The sequence below is a fragment of the Anticarsia gemmatalis genome, chromosome 20 (assembly GCF_050436995.1).
Source record: "Anticarsia gemmatalis isolate Benzon Research Colony breed Stoneville strain chromosome 20, ilAntGemm2 primary, whole genome shotgun sequence".
Classification (NCBI taxonomy): domain Eukaryota; kingdom Metazoa; phylum Arthropoda; class Insecta; order Lepidoptera; family Erebidae; genus Anticarsia; species Anticarsia gemmatalis.
The window spans coordinates 7,279,719-7,299,931 of NC_134764.1; the positions used below are offsets into that span (position 1 = coordinate 7,279,719).

General features: G+C 33.9%; 1 protein-coding gene across 2 annotated transcripts in view; it reads right to left on the reverse strand.

Moving 5' to 3' along the window:
• Positions 1–353: 353 nt before the first annotated feature.
• Positions 354–20,213, reverse strand: part of LOC142981819 (ras-like protein family member 10B) — an 86,102-nt gene continuing 66,242 nt past the window's right edge. For both annotated transcript variants that reach the window (XM_076127939.1, XM_076127938.1), the window contains 2 exons: positions 14,201–14,349; positions 354–4,506 (listed from right to left, as the gene is read on the reverse strand). In XM_076127939.1, coding sequence (XP_075984054.1) covers positions 3,880–4,506; positions 14,201–14,349 — 776 coding nt within the window. In that variant the 3' untranslated portion in view covers positions 354–3,879. The remainder of the gene's footprint in view (positions 4,507–14,200; positions 14,350–20,213) is intronic.

The following is a 20,213-nucleotide window of genomic DNA, read 5'->3' on the forward strand; positions in this document are numbered from 1 at the left end:
CGAGTGGTATAAGTTGACACCTCCTACTCAAGTGGTCGTAGGTTCGAACCGAACGGTTTCGAAGTTATGTGTGTATTAGAAATAATTATCACATGCTCCAACGGTGAAGGAAAACATCGTGAGGAAACCTTGCATGCCTAAAATTTGTTTAATACGTTTATTGAGGGCATGCAAAGTCCCCAACCCGGGCCAACCCGCACTTGGCCAGCGTGGTGGACTCAAGGCCTAACCCCTCCCTCATTACGGAAGGAGACCCTTACCCAGCAGTGGGACAGTAATGGGTTAAATTTATTTTATTATTATATATAATTATTATAGGTTAGTAATAGTATATAAATAAGACAACATTTAAAATCGTTCACAACGTTTTATTGCACCGTGTAACATTTGTATAACGATCACCTAAGTAACTTACAATTAAGTCACACTGCAATTTACAACTTTGGCCGCTAAGATTTTCAAAGAAATAAACTATTAAGACATATAAACTAATAAAATTAAAAATAATTTTAATTGTAAAGAAAAATCTTCAAATATCTTTGATGAAGAAAATAAAGCCAATTTTAATATAAATGAACCAAATCATAATGAGACTGTATTACTTCAGAAATATCCTAATATTATAAAATTTAACAATTAATATCTAGTCGCTAATATTAATTATTTTCACACAGCAATATACAATGTCTTTAAAAATGATATTATTGAATTTGACTTAGAAACGAGAAACGTTATAAATAGAATTCTATCACAAATTGAAGTAATATTCCGACATATTTTATAACATAACAAACTAGAAGTTCTATGAATTGAAATTGTATTTTCATTTTCAGAAGTATATTTTCTATGTTCAAAAGGTATAGGTACTGATTCCAGGAATTCAAGTATTTTCTCTCAGATTATTTCAACGAAATGAATTTATGAAATATCAGCATAGACTTTCTTCCAACTATGTAGGAGTCAGCTTCTAGTCTCACTGGATGCAGCTGAATACGAGTATTTCAGCGGCTGCCTATCGGACCTCTACAACCCTGTAAACCGAGTTATTCCTTATTACCTTCTCCTACCCGTCTACCTGGCGCTCTCCTCAGGCTGACAACAGTCCCACTGCAAGAGCCATTTTACTGCTCAACAAATTTATAGCACACAATCCGGATGCCGATATATTTTTTGACTCCATACATGATACTTTAAATAGTATTTCTAATTATTTGAACATGTTCAAGAGATAAAAGTGATAATGTTATTATGTATAGTATGTATTTGTTGAATTGAATTTTATCTACAATGTTTTTTTTTGTTTAGATACTTAATAAGATTTCTAGCCTAACCTTTTGTACAATTAGTATAGATATAAGTGATTTGGTGATAAACTGTAAACTTATATTTTATCAATAAATGAATGAATAATACGATAACATCGGTAAGACTGATAGTCAATCTTTCAAGCTTTTAACTACTGGTATTGATTCTATAAATTTTGATGGAAATTATTTTTATAGCGTTTCTTGTTTCTGAGTCCGCTCGAACAGTTGATAAACTTTTACAAAATATTCTAACCACTATCAAATCGCAACGAATTGTAAATAGATATATTATCTCACAATCTGAATTCACTATTACTAATAAAGAAACTCCTATAAACAACGGTAGAGGAAGCACATAGGTTAAGAAGCACAACACAGAGTAAGTTTCTAGGTCTAAAAGATTTATGTCATAAGCCCATATACACGAATGTACAAAAACAGTACCTATTTGAAATGAAATTGACAAAGATACTGATCACATTAATGATACTAGTAAAACAATTAATAAAACTATAATAGCAGTTTAAAATTTTACAAATAATTTTGTAAATGAAAATTCGAAACAAATGATTAGGGGTTTTACAGCTCATAAATAATTATAAGATAACCTATTCGTTGGATAAAATGCCAACAAATGTATAAAAACAGCTGTCAGAATTTTAGCTAATAAGTTACCTGATAGTTATTCAGAAATAGCGAAACTAAGACTTTGTCCAGAAGGGGCGAATTCGCCGCGGATAAATTCGCGTGAATTCGTGTGCGCGTTACTGAGAATCTAGGCGCCCACACATCGCGTCCACAAGTTTCGCGCGAGTTCAAAATACTTCGCGCGAAATACGCGCGAAGAAATCGCGAGAAATTCACTTCTTCTGGATAAGGTCAAAGCCTAAAGATTTTAAACCTATTAAAATGTACACTCAGTATTCACAATTTATCAGTTATTTTTCAAAATTTCTAAACAGTAGAACTACACGTAGAAGTGTTAGTAGAAAAGTGTAAAAGTACCCTGAAATAAATCTAAACACGAATATAATTTAAAGCTTACATATTGTTAAAAGGGAAAACTCTGAACTAGTGAATTACAAAAATATTAATTATGAAGAAACTTTTGAGATAGTTCTAGCAATAGGGATGATGATGACACAGGAATAAAAAATGGAATCTTCAAAAATAATCCAGCAGATACAAATTAGTCACCTATTATTTGAAAATAGAGAGTAATTACTTCTGAAAGCAATAGATCAACTATTCAACTGAAACAACAACAACAACTTGAACGGAAAATAAAAATTAGTCATCATCAAATTGAGCCATCATCTAAATTAGTCATCATCGTAAAGTCATCATCCCCATTTAAAAAGTAAGTCATGTTTTGTATCCGACTGAGTCAAATTCGATGAAAGTTCCCGGGAAGTTCAATCAAAACTCGTGCCCATACGATAAATAGATTTTGTCCCGGAATTGAATTTGATTCCTCAGAGATCTCCGGCCATTCGAAGTCATAGTTGTTTCATATTTTATTAGGGCTGTTAGCGGTAACATCTAAGTTTTATTGCTATATTTTCAGCTTTTTATTATCTCATTCTTGTCCATTTTTATGAAATTCTGCTCATTTCGATTTATATTGTTTGTCAAAAACATTGTTCAATGAAAACTAATTGTATTAATTATTGATATTTAATCAACGTGGATCATATTGCTATTAGCCATCGAATTCTAATTACGAAGGTTCAATTAATTTAGGTATCCTGTCACCGACACCGTTCAAAATAGATCAATCATCTGATATTTACGTAACAACATCTATTTTCAATATACGTTTGCTTGAACAAACTCTGTATAACGTGTTATGGAAATAACGTCTTTTGAGCACAATAATAAATTTACTGTGGTGGAAATATACAGGCCTTTAAAACATGTCGTTGCAAAATAAATGTGTTTTCTTCTCTCATGAGATGGAGCTCCGTTTCAAGTCCCTAAAGCGTTTCACAGGTTTTGTGTGGCTACTAAATATCTAAGGTCTCTTTAAGCTTCAATACACAGAAATGTACCGCAATCTCTAAGAAACATAAATTCTAAGAATACGTTAAGAGGCGGGTACGGAAATTGAACGCTAAATATAAAATTCTTTAAAATTACGCCACCAAAACAAACAAGTAAGAAATGAATGGTCAAAAATGTACGATATAACTCAAAAGAATATAAAAAGGGGCGCTTAGCTCTCAAATTCATTCGAAGTTGCATGAAATATGGTCCAATTTGCGAGGGTTAGATTGGATTTTCCTCAAATGAACCTCGTCAGCTAACTTTTGCAAGTGCAAGTTTGCGAATTGATGAATCTACAGAAAAGGAAGCAGAGCCAGTGAATGGGTCAATTAGATAACCCTAAAACAGATAAATATCGTACTCGGATTTCGCAGATCCTGTTGCTTAATTAAACGGATAAGATAAACAAAGATTTATGGGACAATCTAACCTTGGTAGATATTTTAACGAGGCAATTTTTTCCTTCTCGTTATAAAAATAAAGTGATTAATAAAAGATTGTAGAAGAACAATAACATTCAACAATGCTAAGCAACCACGCAACGATTTTCATGTGAGCCTGATCCTCCACCGGCTGACGAATCAGGGGGAGGTTCAGCACTCCTCCCCCCACCACTCCACTCTAAAGCGTCTATCATCTCCATAAGTTCTTTAAACACAGCTATCACACGCCAATTATATTTAGCTGAACACTCCACGTAACCACACTTCCAGTGCTTTCGTACTAAATTTACAATGTTTCTTCTCTTCTCTCTTGAATCTCCACAAGCACTTTCCGCTATAGCTAGTTGTTGCAGCCCGCTCGCGGCTGACGGAGTGTTACTACAAAGTAAATCCTGTTTATTGCCAACAACTAATACCGGAACATTCCTCATGTCTCGGCTTTCAACCATTTGATCTCTCAAAGTTCGGATGTACTGAAAAGTTTCGACGTTAGACAAATCGAAGACTAGTATGTAAGCCGTGGCGCTCCTGAGTCCGTAAAACCGGTAGTGAGCCCATTCGTAATACGAGTTTATTGGAAAGTAAGGTATTACCGGTACATCTGTGATTTTGACTTCATAAAGGTGCTCGTTGATGATCACCGAAGGGTAGAAAGTATGTTTTTTGTCCGTCGGTATGTATTCTTCTGAGAAGTCGCTCCAGACGAATTGCTGCAAAGAAAGAAAAAAATGTTTTAGAAACTACTATCTAAAGTGACTAAGACAGATTTGGGTCTTAACTCATTTATCACGGTAGTACCGTTGCCTCACCTTGAAAGCCCGAATATCGTTATCGGTTGACGGTTTGTCGTCAGCGAAATCGACTTCGGGGTAGTTCAATATAAGTAGCTTAGATAGTGAGAAATAAATGTGACAATGTCACAGACAGCATTTATCAAATAACTACATTTAATAATAAAACTCACAATAGTAGCGTGATTTTCTACAGTCAGAACTGTGAAGTATGTAAAATTTGACATTTAAAATGTACTGCCATAATAGTTCCTACGAAGCCCATTAGAGGCGTTGATTAGATTTTAATACAAAATGTCTCGATAGTTAGCCGGTTATCGATAATCGATAGTGGTAGAGAATGTAGCAGTACACAAGTGTTATGGTCAGTAAAACGGGAACCAAATCACAATATGCAAAAGTTTGGTATAACACAAATAAGGGATTTCGGAAAAGGATACATAAATGTTTTCGTATAAAATTTATTAGCCTAAAATACTACTGCCATAAATCTACATATCCGATGAAGAATACACCTAATCAATATCTCCTTTGTTGGATGTCGATTCATCTTAAGTATTACAGATTCAAGACAAGCTTAGAATTTGAAAAGGATTTCCTTCAAATTCTAATTTTGCTTTGAGCCTTAAGAATTCCCTTAATACCTTTGACGGGGACGTTTTTGACATATTTGACTTTAAAGCAAAAATGCTTTTGACTGAAGACTACAAAGCGGTACCTACTCAGTGCAGACAGCTCTATATTCAAAGTGAACAGAAGCGCAATTCTGTACAGTCGGTACTCTCGAGTATTGAAAGTTTGACATATAGAATGTACTGACAAAATAGTTCCTAGAACACCCGTCAGAGGCGCTAATCAGATTTTCATACGAAATTCCTCGATGAGGCCGGTTGTCGGTAATTGATAGTAGTAGAGAATCGAGCTACAGATGGCTTACTATGATTCTCGAAAAATAAGTTTTGTAAAATATTGAAGGTGACGTTTATGACTTTTCTCCTTTATATTTTGACATGGAGTAGGCAGTATCGAATAAACACATTATATAATTGTACCATAGTTAGACCGACATTTTATAACGGATAGAATTGTAATAAGGAACAAAATTTAGCGGATATTCGTTTTCGACGTTAGTAAATCCTCAGGTGAGTCAGAGGTAAATGTTCCCTAGAACTTTCGTGACAGTTAGTTAGTAAATATAAACCTGTATTTTATGTTAGTTGTGTTCCCGTGTGTACAAAAGTTGTTAGTACGTTAGTTTGTATAAATGATAGAAGTTTGGAATAAACTGTGGATGTTAGCTTTGGACTTTGCAACTAAGTAGAAAACGAATGGGTGTGCAGTGTTTTAGGAACAGAGTCGGTAAATACCGTTTTATAAAGGTATTTCTGCCCATTTTGATTCATTACGTTACAATCAATACTAATATTATTAAGCTGAAGAGTTTGTTTGTTTGAACGCACTAATCTCAGGGACCACTGGTTCGAATTGAACATTATTTTTGTGTTGAATAGACCATTTAACGAGGAAGGTTTTGGCTATATACTTAACATCACGCTGCGAAATGTTACAAAAACGGGGAAAATTATAACGCATTCTCTCTTATGTGACGCAATCGAAGTTGCGCGGGTCAGCTAGTAATAGGATAAAGGTTTAAGGACAAAATCAAATAATTTATTAATTTAGGTCAATTCAGACTCATGATGGTCAAATACAGCAGTAGATTACTTTTATATCGACACGGAAATATAAAGATTTAAAAAGAGATCTCACAACAATATATCGCTACCCTGCTTACCCTGAAAATACAAAAACAGTCAGATGAACTGAAAAACTTTTTCTGATACCACTTATTTGACTTCAGTATTCTCAAAAGGGTCGGTACTCGATGTCAAGAATCCAAAACAAAATATTTCCACTCGACCCTTCAAAACCATCTAATTAGGTGAAATTACAAAATTTTCAACAAAAATGCTCGAATATCTTCTTACAAAGTTAATTAAGGTTAACCCAGAACACCGAGAACGCAAAACACATTGGAATCTCCAAGTTTATTGCTGCGTAAAATATTCATGGAATATCTGATGAATACATACATACCATTCTTGAGAGGGGTGTATTGTATGCATTTGTTTTTCGTTAGAAAGACATCTATACTAATATTATAAAGATGAAGAGTTTGTTTGTTGAACGCGCTAATCTCCGAAACTACTGGTCCGATTTGAAAAAATATTTATTATTTTAAGTGTTAGATAGCCCATTTATCGAGGAATGCTATAGGCTATATAACATCACGCTACGACCAAAAGGAGCAGAGTACCAGTAAAAAATGTTACAAATACGGGGAAAATTATGACCCACTAGCTGACCCGCGCAACTTCGCTTGCGTCACCTAAGAGAATGGGTCAAAATTTTCCCCGTTTTTGTAACATTTTTCGTCGCTACTCCGCTCCTAATAACCGTAGCGTGATGTTATATAGCCTATAGCCTTCCTCGATAAATGGGCTATCTAACACTGAAAGAATTTTTCAAATCGGACCAGTAGTTCCGGAGATTAGCGCGTTCAAACAAACAAACAAACAAACTCTTCAGCTTTATAATATTAGTATAGATTCTCTCTTATGTGACGCAAGCGAAGTTGCGCGGGTCAGTTAGTCTATACTAATATTATAAAGCTGAAGAGTTTGTTTGTTTGTTTGAACGTGCAAATCTCAGGAACTACTGGTCCAATTTAAAAAAATCTTTCAGTGTTAGATAGCCCATTTATCGAGAAAGTCTATATATCATCACGCTACGACCAAAAGGAGCAGAGTTCCAGTATTTTTTTTTTACATAAACGGGGAAAATTATGCCCCTTTCTCTCTTATAAATGTGACGCAAGCGAAGTAGCGCGGGTCAGCTAGTATATTATTCAGATCACATCGGTGGTGTTTTAACAGATAAGGTGCGTAGTACTCGTAACCGGTGGTCCAGTATGACCAGATGTATGGATGTGAATGAGGCAAGGGAATTTTATAAAGATCGTACTAAGTGGCCTTTGGTCTCTGCCTACTCTTATGGGAAAAAGGCGAAATATTATGTATGTATGTATATGTATATATTCTTGTATAATGCTTAGGGAAGAAATCTGTACATAAAACACCCTCGTTATTGGAGAAAATCTTATTATACGCAATAATTTTGCTTTGTTATGTTTGTTTTTGTGTTTCGAAGTTTCATGGATAGATTTCGTATCTTTTTATTGGCATCTTCATAAGTGTTACTTACAGAGTTTATTAGTTTTGTTTGTTGTCTCTCATTTTCTAAATTTATTTGGTTGAAATTATTGTATAATCGATATTTTATTTTTATTCACAAAGATTTCATTATGATACAAATATCTTGAAGCTTCATTAATACTAACAGATTTCAAAAGCAAACTAATTACGTGCAGACTTAGCTGGTATTTATAAACTGATTAAGTACCAACTCAATTTATTTCTTATTACACTTTCCTAAACACAAAAATAGTTCAATCCTCGGAAAACCTACTTCAATATCTAGGAAATTGGATATTCTATTTTTACGAGCAACCGCATAAGGGTTATTAAAATATTCATGGAATTCTTGATCAACCATTATGCTATGCTTTGGAGTCAGAATGACATTTCTTCGATATCAATCTAATGTTATGGTTGATTCTGCTTAATATTGAAATGTTTTTGTAAGACGGACTTCTATTATCTATTACTTAAAATGTAGTTTATGCTAGAGTTTCGTTTTATTAGTAGATTTACTTCCATATATATATATGGGATTAGGTTGTTTATACTCTTAGAAGGTTTCATTATTAAAAGATTATTTCCATAGAAATAATAATATCTAATCCAAAAGTACCAAAAACTTTTTATTGAGTCATATCCACCCTACCACATATCTTCTCTCAGTTCTTATAATAATATAAGAACGTATGTAGGCAATGTATCTTCAAAAAAGAAAGCTTAAATAATTTTTCGTAAAAATATATTATGTCAACATCTTAGTTGTCATTGCCAGTGTCGATATTAAGACCTTTGATGCAACTGACAGTAGAAAATCCAATTCAGTGTTTAAACAATTTGACTATAAGATTGAAAATAGAGCTGATAAAATGGCATAAAATCTACAACCAATTATTTTAATCTGCTAAATCAAAATGACAGGCGTAAAACAAACAAACACAAACACACAACGTTAGCACGTATTAGCAACGTCACACACATAATAATGCGAGAAAAAGCAACGTAAGATACGCAATCAATCATTTTGACGTATTATTTTCTGTTCCGTTGTAGCATGATGTCTAGCGCTGTGTAACTTTGTATGTTTATTGTATATTTTGCGTTGCTTTGTTGATAAAATTCTACATTGTTGCTTGTTTTATAGTTAGTCGTACTAATTTTGTATTCTTAAAGTCTTGGTTTTGCAAATGCTAAGACAAAACACTTTGGCTAGTTTCGGCGTTAGATTGAGTTATATCAATAGATCCACGATACCTTTTAGTTATACATTTAATTATATCTAAGTGATCGAAGCTAAAGAAGCTATAAGCACCTGGCACTTTACTATCTGCTAATATCAAAGAGACAGATAGATAATCTTTGCTATTATAGAAATAATTAGTGATATGATATTTTTCAAGAAAATTGTCCTCACTACTCAGACAAATAGTTTTAATATAATTTTAATCTCATTTACATTGCGCTGCTACCTGAGTCTGTAGTTCTACAATTAAGTTAATTAGGACAATAGTTCTTTCTAAAAGCTTGTCATATCTTCATAAAATATACCATCTAATAATAAAATTATACATCTACTTTCATATTTCTCCAAAATGAGATGTTTCCGACGTATACTTTGAGGTTGAATTATACATAGGCGAGCATACACGAGGAAAACTAATATCCAACATTCTAGCACGACTCCCGCAGGAAATGATGAACACGAAACAGAGAACGGCAGTCAAATAGATACATAACACCGAACACATTAGCTTGCACGTCACGGAACACGTAACCAACAACTATCAAACTAAACTAGTAAATCATCCATATACATTTTCAACAAAAACTTATCTAAACCTATAAAACACCAACTGAATATCAAATGATGTAATTACACATTCCGTATTCGGTCGTTTTACACTTGCGCCCTAGATAGTTAACGATCCACCCTTCCATATAATATGAGTGATATAAGTTATAACCCACCTCAATTTGGTGGAACCCTGAAGCTGTATCAAGTGTCGGAGTAATTGTACGGTTAACGTTTACGAAGGCCGACATTGTGATACGGCCGTAATATCTTATCTGTCATTCCGAAGTTGTTTGATCAAGACGTATTGGCAATTTGCAAAAGGGAGACGGATTAATGATAATTTTATACTGCATTTTGGTAGAATATCAATTTTAATTCCAGAGAATATAATAACACACTTTAATAAAGTTTTAAATGTCATAGTATCAAATAAGGAGAATGTTTGGTAGAAGATAAAAGCAATCCAATTTATAGCAAATAAAAAGGATTAAAAGATTATTTCGAAGGGTATCATTTTGGGTGATTCTAAGAAAATGCTACGATAAAATTTGAAGTAAAAATAAATGTTAACGGGTCGTTAACTCTTAACGTTTCTGAGGCAAGAAACCTCCATCCAATTGATATGAAAGCCTCCAGTAATGGTTAGCTTACTGTATCTAGACTACCTTATATCCAGTAAAAGAAGCGATGGAACGAAAGTAGAGCAGTATTCCAGAGATATCATAGCAGTGACTGAGTATTATTAGAATGTGTAAGAACGAGTAAATAGCGGAGAAAAACTTTGTCATAGGTAGGCCTAATATCGTAATTATGATGAAATAACTTATTATTCTCTTTCGTCACTTTATGTCTTAGTAAATAATAAAGGTGGGTGTATATTCTTTACATATGTAAGTAACTACAAAAGGAAATAATGAAGAGGTATTATTAACGACTTCCATCATTTCTGTAAAACACATAAACCGAAAATCTGCTTAAACAACATCTACATTTTCACAATATACGTCTGCTGAAATCACAACTCATCGAGACTTCATCCGCAGTAATTACTCCAAACACATGTCATGTCGCTCGCTCGGCGCATTTATGTAACCGCACCGATGGAAATTGCCATAATGTGGGATACGTTTTTCACGCCTGGTTTCCTAAAATCGGACGAATAGCAAATGAATCGGAAAATTTGGCGAGTCATCCCAAAGTAAGCTCTATTGATGACGGCAAATCTTTTATTCGTGTATATTTCGCAACAAAAATTTGACTGCCTTTGTTGGAAAATATGGGTATGAAAGTAAAAATAAACACGTAGGCGTTGCTTTTGACACGAGTAATTGAGGAGGTAATGCTGACTCAGCGTTAATTAGAACGTTCCGCGAATAGATTACCATAATAACAACACACCTGTGCTTTTCATGTGACGCTGAAATAGCAACATGTCCCACCTAACAGAGGACAATTTTACTACAAATGGAAAGTGAGCGAAAATACCTTTTATATTCTAGCTTCAGAAATGTATTTTTACCAGGAGCAAAAAAAGCATTTTCCTGCCTGAAAACTCTGCAACAACATTTAGAAAAAACAACGGCAGAAACGGCTCCGTCACCGAGTAGTTTATTTTCAGACTGAAAATTCAACAGCGCTCACAATGTACGATAAAAATACAATGGAATAATAGTAGCAATTAATTTAAACTAACTACACTATAATATTTAAAAGCAACTTCTCGCCTTCTCTACATTATATTTAAGTAAATATTAAAAGTGAGTGCATATACTTTTTACAAAAGGAATGAGGAAATCAAGAGACAATTTTTGGTTAATATGTTTTATTATTAACCAAAAATCTGCTCAAATAACACATTCCCTAGATACTCTAGCAAAGTTATGTATAAAATTACTATTCTGAAACAACTTGTTACTAACAAAAGTCCGTAACAACACTCTTATCTAGTCCCTGGCAACTAACTACAAACAGATAGATTTCTATCAATACCTACACAATTATCAAGATATCACCAACAATCAATATAAAACCTCAACGTATGGAACTGATTATACCATCAAAAGACCCTTCAAGGTAATCACGGGTGCGGGTGTCTTTCATTTCAATATTATACGTGCGCCGTTTCGAAACAGCTGCGGGTAGTTCCCCACTTAAATGATAATAAATGTGTGGTGCTTACGTGTGCTATTATGTAAAATTTTCGTGACTATTATCTAGAGCTGGGTTAGGTTACATTTTCAGGTTTTGAACATCGTGTCCTACGAAATGGAAAGGTAATATTAAAGTTTATATGTGTGTGTAAAGTAGGAACTGTGTAATTGAATGGTATTTGGTAGATTGTATTATATTTTTTAGGTTATAGGACTACAATATTGCACTTTATTAGTCACTAGCTGACTCACGCAACTTAGCTCCAAGCGTCTCATAAGAGAGAACGGGTCAAAATTCCCCTTATTTGTAACATTTTAATTGGTACTCTGCTCCTTTTGGTCGTAGCGTGATGATATTGGGTCATGATTACGCTATTTTGTTAATAAAAATGGCAACTACTGCTATTATAAAACGGCCAAATTCAAAGCATAAAGTGTACCTTACATTTTACAGATCATAACGGTATTAAAAAGTGACAACAGTGAAAGGGGTCATTAGATGGTTTGGACATCTCAAAAGGGCGGATGAACGGAGATTGGTAAAAGGTCAAATTCTGAATGTGAATACCGGAAGGTCTGCAAAGGTCAGGTGCGGACTACGCAGAACTTTGGAAACATGGTTGACAAATAGTATTCGGAAAAGGCTATAAAGGTTTTTAAAAGGCAAAAGAAAGAAAGATGAGCTCGTGCAGATCTTTTTTTTCGTCCGAATGTATTCACTTTTTAATCACTGTAATGGATTAAATTTCTTTTTTATTTTCTTCTTCAAAGAGAACTCACGTACTAACAAATGCTCTTGTGTCGTGGAGATTTTTACAAACATACAAACTGCAACCAGACCCGAAACAACTATTTATGGATCGCACAAATAATATTGTCCCGTATAGGAATCAAACCCAAGACCTCCTTATACAGTTGTATTGGCGTAGAAACCACCTTAACCACTGTGCCACTGAGGCCGTCAATGTAAGCCTTTATTTTCTTTTGTGAAGAAATATTTGATCAGTAATTTCCATTGATGTATTATAGACAACTATAGCTTCACATTACCTCGAGGCTATTCATAACGCATGAATTGTTGAGACAACAACATAATGCCGCCTGCCATTCGGAGAACATCGCACGTCAAATGTAATACTATCGACAGCCGATATTGGTCATTACTATGATAATCTCAATAAGCTTCTATATACAGCCTACTGTATATAATGTATATTCTGTTGTTATTATGCAAAGGATTATAGAAGCGATTGATTTTGATAATGAAACTTAAAGATCGGTGGTGCTATTCTCTACCACTATTGACTACCGACAACCGGCTGGCTAACGAAAAAAATGTATGAAAATCACATCAGTGCCTCTAGCGGGAGCTATGGGAACTATTTTACAGTACATTTTAAAAGTCAATCTCTCGATACTCGAAAGTAATTACTATAGAGAATCGCGCTACGCAATATTGGAAACAGAAAAAACGTTTCGTTGGAATTAGAAAAGCTCCCATTACAGATAAAACCGTTCATAAATATTTAATAAGATTCTCGGAATCATTTTGTTTTATGGGGAAATAATATATTTCGTTCATATATTTTATATTACCAGAGTTGTAAAGGTCCAGGAGGCAGTTGCTTCATGTAAAATGGCATTCAGCTGCATCCTGCTAACTGGAAGCCGATTCCAACATGTTGGCAGTTGGAAGAAAGGCTAGGCTGATGATGATCGTAAATTTTAAAGGTGATGTAGTAACTATGCTCATTGTAACTTTTGCAGCAGCTAGTGTCCTTTTCAATGTTAATACAGATATCATACATAGCTATGAAAGCAGTAGAACTGACATTTCCCTTGTAATTTGGTAAATCAACCCCAAGTGCTTCATCCATCGATAAATACAAACACAAACAACTCGCATGTTCCCTCGTAGGCTAATTCAAGCATAATATTGGCTGAAGGCAGATTGACAAAACGGATTACAGTGTGAATTTTAATTGGTACACAACTTAGACACGAACTATTGTAAGATTCTAGTCTATTTGTAGGATACGGTTTAAATATAGCGAAGGAATTATGTATTTTTGTGTGTAGTAAGTAGAATTATATTTTGCTTACTTAAGTAAGTTTAATAATAGATCTAGAGACTTGGATGGATATATAGATAGGTACGAAATGTTATGTAAGTGGGCGATATGATAGAAAATATTAAATTTAACGACTTAATATGAAAATGAGTAAAATAAAAAGGTATTGGAAAACGAATCTTTTTAAAATACTCTTAGATCATCTTAAACAATTGATAAATTTGTATAAATTAACGAAAATCCAATATATGTCGACCTGAACTGATAATAGAACCAGGCATCAAATTATATGGACTAAAACAAGTATAACGATCAGTGTCAAGCATTTGACTGCATTACCTGTATAATACTAGTTTTGCCAACAGCGGGTGCGCCAAGGAGCACCACTTTGACCAGGTCAAGACTGTCGGGACTCGGCTCCAGGCTCGGAGCTCCTCCCACTGTCAGGGTACCGCCTCCACCTCGCTCCAAGTAATCCAGGTCCAATTCTAGAACAAATGGAAAGAAAATATTAAGTCACCGTTCTATAAGAAGATCAAATACACAATTTTCTGTTTAAACTTTTGAGTACAATATAATAATGAATTTGATACTTTTTGATAAATGAAATGCTTTTACGTAAGTCGAGCTTATTACATCACCCTTGCAATCAGGATTAATAATTCTGTGTGCTGCCAGAGTGTGTTTTACTAACATTTATAGAATATTCAGTAGGTACTTTATTTGGTTGTAAAAATATTAAAGACTCACATACGTAACAGACTTATATTCGAAAAACATAAATATCAGGTTGACTTTTAAAACAATACGGTCAATAAAAAGCTTAGTTTATGAGAAGGGAATGAAAGACGATCAAAACATCGCATTCACTAAGTTATTACGTTTACGACTACAATAAAATCAGCAATCCATGAAAAATGGCCTACAGGATGTCGTAAAACACAACCTTTGGATGAAGCTGTAGATGTATAATCTCTATATATAGGCAAATTATGTTACAGCCGAATAATAGGAAAGTATTTAATTGCATAGTAACATGAGATTATTACAGGGTAAGAATTATGATGTAAAATTGTGAGAAGTAATCTTTTGTTTTAATATAAAAGATTAACAAAATTGATGGGAATAGTATCTGATATTAGAATTTAATAGGAATAAAGACAGCTTCTGCGGTCTCGGGTTCGAATCTTGGATCGGATCGGGCCAAATGTTCCAATGTAATATCTAACAAAATTGCATTGTATTGAGCATACTTTTGTGTACATAATATTGTATACCTACCATATTTCATAAATACCAAAATAGATATCATATCCAATAAAAGGAAAAGATTAACTAAAACTAAAATGTACACGATACATCTAACAAACATAAACGACAACATCTTCCCCAAAACTTCTATAGAAATATGACAATTACATGAGTACGGTACATGAAATAATTCCATTAATATATTATACACGTGGATTATCACATAACTATATTAAGAAGCAAACTATAATGTATAGGCGTTGATGCATAAACGGAAAGTCGGAAAATACATTTTGTTTCGATGTATTTTCATTTCCGCGTATCGTGCATTATCGAGAATACACGTGCAGATAATAGTATTATGGTCTGTGAATTTTATATTAAAATGGTAATTATGGTAAAGGTTTGTTTTATTTAAAGGTATAATTATATAATAATTGGCTTATCTTGCCAACGATAGGAGGATTTGGAAGGGAAGGGCTTTTGCCTAGCAGTGGGACATTCAAACAGGCGAAGGAAACAAAAATGGGTTATATTATTCGTAAGTGTGATTTCGACTGTTGTACTCATTTAGTATTTCAGGAGCATGCCGTATAGATTACGTTGCAAAATGTATATAAATGTTGCAGAATCAGATCAAACACCCGTCTTTGTCATAACAGCTACTTACAGAAGCTACTAATCCCAGCACGAAACAGTTTGTACTAAAAGAAAATTAATTTCAACTTCAGCAAGGATTACGTAGCATTATTGTTCACTAGTTTTCCGTACAAAAACGCGTGTACCAAGAATTTTCTCCATAAAGTAAAGTTCCATAAGTTTTTGTGAAGAATAAGTTTATAATAAACTGTGATTTTATTTCCTCAGAACTCCGAAGTAAAAGGTTACTCTGTGCAATCAAATGTACAGTTAAGTAGTTGCCGATTCAGTTTCATGAAGAAGGTTTGTGTTGAATTATTTATTTTTCTCCTGTTTTTTGGGGAAACAACATTCCATAAGATAAACTTGAAGGGTGATCGGGGACTCTTTTATTTTATTACAGATTTTTTTACTTTTAACGTATTAAGAAACGTTAAAAGTAAAAAAATCTTTAAAGGCTTTTTAAATTGTATTTTGCTTAACAGTAATTTTGGAAAGACGAGGTATCAAACTCGATAATATCATAATATTGATTCGTAATGAGCCCTTTAAAAAATATTTCATGATTTTGAGTAGTTTTTATGGAATAAATAAATACACACGCAAGTCCTGCTTTTCACAAGAGCTTTTAAAAAGATTAAACCTTATTCCAAAGAGCTCAGACCACTCATACATTTTAAATCACCCATTCACATTTTTCATTCTTCGTGACAGTACAAATGAAGACACATAAAATATTCAAGACCTGTTCAACAATAAGCTTTTATCCAGAATAATAAAACTACGAACTAATTGGTCGTTAGAGTATTCTCAGACAAATTAGGATTCATCCCTAAATGAACCCAATTAGAAGATTTTCCAAATAGATGAAAGTTTGTCGAAGTCATTGTCCTTAGTTTGCGAAAAAAAGACGCTAATGATGCCTTGAAATGTATTATTTTTGTTTATCCTTGGATTTATTTACTAGTAGCCGATTTTGACATGTAATTTTATTTGTTAATGACAGATTAATGTATTGCAGAATAAAAATTAAAAATAAGTACATTCGAGAAAATATGTTATTTTTATCGTGACAGACAAATTCTACATGAAAATAAAATGATAAGAAAGATATTATATTAATTGTTTAAATAATGTATGAAAACCGTAATTTAAGGGGTATGCTCATAATCGCGCTACATAATTATATCATTTATTCATGAATTGAAACTAAATCTATGGCCTAACTACAGTCATTGATCTCCATTACAATATTAATGTTCCCATTGCGCCAATTACTCTTGATATTCAAATGAAAATTTGTTAATCAAAGTAATTTATAACCTTTAGTTGCCAAACTGTACTTAAACGAGATAAACGCTTGTCATAAATAACATTCGGTATATAATAAAATAAAGATATCTTCATTCTCTACATAAACAATTTATACTCATTTTGTTCCCAAAATATGGGTAATAAATCCAATTTTGGGCCGAATTTATTGGCAACACCAGACATATTTCAGGTGGCAACCTTTCACGTGAACGCAAATATTTTAAAACAGAAAAAAATGTGGCTAACAAGTAAAAATGTGAGCATATTACGGAGAATTTCGCTCGTAAATCAGGACTGTTTTGCTTCTAAATCTTGGGCAAACGACAGTTGTACGTTGGCAAAAGTGTCTGGGGGTATTACGTCACGCAAGGGATCTGAGAGCAGTAAATAAAATAGTATCGACGTTTTACGTTGTAGGGTTTTAAAGATTCCTGGTTTTTTGGTATAATACAACATTTCTGGCAAGCTCTTTCGCGTTCTATTTTCTTGTTTATATCGTGTAATGTAAATTGATACCAACATTTTAATCATCATTCTTCTTGCTAAACACATCATCATCAATGGCCTGTATTCCTATTGCTTATGATTAAGGTCAATTAGTTAAGGTTAAGAGCAGTGGTAGCCGAGTGGTATAAGTTGACACCTCCTACGCAAGTGGTCGCAGGTTCGAACCCGAGGCAACACACCAATGATTTTCGAAGTTATGTGTGTATTAGAAATAATGGTCACGTGCTCCAACGGTGAAGAAAAAACATCGTGAGGAAACATTGCATGCCTAAAATTTGTTTAATACATTTATTGAGGGCATGCAAAGTCCCCAACCCGCACTTGGCCAGCGTGGTGGACTCAAGGCCTAACCCCTCCCTCATTACGGGAGGAGACCCTTGCCCAGCAGTGGGACAGTAATGGGCTAAATTTATATTTATTAGTTAAGGTCAAGTAGAATTAGTTCACTTTCGTTCGTGGCTCAAAAGGTCTTAGGCAGGAGCGGCAATTAAATTTACGACAGATAAAGGTCTCATCTTTCTCTAACATAGAAAAGAAAGGAATGTACCATAAAGAGATGTTCGAGCCAGAGATCAAAACGGTACTCAAACGACATAACTCTGCGTTATTCAGTCTTTTTCCTCACTATAAAACAAAAACAACACATCCGAAAATACTTCCAGCGAAAAAGGGTCCATACCAAAACTAGTTCAAAAGAAAAACACGCAACTATCCGAAGTTTATTTTCATACAAAACTTTCGTACCAAAGGGTTGTGATAATCCTAAATAGTCTCAAATAGGCTGTTACATACATACATACATGTGTGTATTTGTACATACATACATACAGTTCACGTAACGGGTACTCGAATTGCGTACAAACCGGCAATTTGCATGCCGAAGGATAGTCGGAATGGTAATAATATGAGCCTCGTACCTCCCCTATTTATGTAACAAGGGGATCTAATTTCCAAAAGCATCTCATTAGGGAATTTGAAAAGAATTAAAGGACTCGTCTTTGGAGTTGATAGCCTTGAAGCCGTGAAAGTTTAGTTTGATGTAACTTAAATTATTGTAAACAGTAAGCCTTGGAATTTGTTTATGTTCAAATCGTTAGGTAGCTATTTTATTCTATACTATAATCGTTAATGGGAAAATAATATTTTTTATTGAAATTGATCTTTATACACATCTACTATCTGGGGGGCTATCACGTATCTCATTTGACAACTGTTTGAAAGCCACTACGCTGTACATTGTTTTTTTCCTTAGATCATCGTGACTAACATGCTACTTCAAAGTAGCAATGTACTGAATAGTGATTATATAATTTGACATATACTAGCTGTCAGCTGAGATACGTGATAAGCCCGCTGTGACTTTGAGCACTAGAAAAAAATCTATAGTTAATAAATTAATAGTAAAAAGAATTGATAAGATAAACTTTTAAATTTCCATACTTAATTTTAATTGTTCTGCGGCTACATATCCATTCAAACATCATAAACTTTTCCATCTATACTTATAATAAATCTGTAGAGAGGTCAATTCTGTACATTGAATATATTTAAAAAAAAACCAATGGGGGATGTTTGGTAACGGATACTGATACCGAATCTGCAATTTATAATTTTCTTTTCTGTCTGTCTGTCTGTCTGTCCTCCGTCTGTATGTGTCGCTATCACGTAAAAACTACCGGATAGAATGCACTGAAATTTGGTATATGCATAGAATAAGTAGTGGAGCAATTTCTAGGATACTTTTTATAGCATAAAATTTCAAAGATTTTTAGAAAATTGAAAAAAATACGTAGAAATCGTTTGAACCTGCGTTTCCCTATAGAGACCATAGATGGCGTTACAATCCATTTCACAACATTCACATAAAGTTAACGCGGCGCCTGCCGTATCGATACCTGTTGTTCGCACCAACCAATAGATGGCGTTATAAACCGCAACAAAGCATGTTTTTTCTAATTAATTTATTTTGATGGCTTTATTGTAAAAAATACCTTTGAAACATGCTATACATTTATAAGATTTTTAAACATAAATGTTGTATGATATATTACACAAAAATGTTGGTTTACGTGGGTCCGGTGCGATCGGGATATCCTAGATGGCAAACTTACCGAGTAATTTCGTTTGTTGTCGTTGTTCGCCGCAACTGACAGATGGCGTTGTTGTTCGAATCACATAATATTTAATAACCAAATTAATTGGTTGCATTAAGGAAATAAATTGGATAGCTATGAAACAGACTATGTGGTAAGTTTTAAAAAATAAACAACGGATGATATAAGTATAAAAAATAATTACGGGTTACGCGGTTTCGGACGTATCATCGCAAGTATACATTATTACGCGTCTGAAGAGCTCCGGCGCAGATAGGACCTATAATAATATTCTGAATCCAGACGGGTAAGCAATGGTCAGTCTATTATAAGGTATTATATTTTACACTGTAAACTGCTACGGATACAGACGAGAGCGGAAAAGAAGGTAACCACAGGAAATCAGGCCTGCCTGAGCCTGTGTCACATTGTGTGCCTTTCGGGTCCCTTTCGTAAATAACCATTAGATGACAAAAGAGTTGTTAACATTTTTATGTGTAGGTGTATCGAGTGCTTCGCAATTCGCGTGCTCAAACGAATAAGCAACA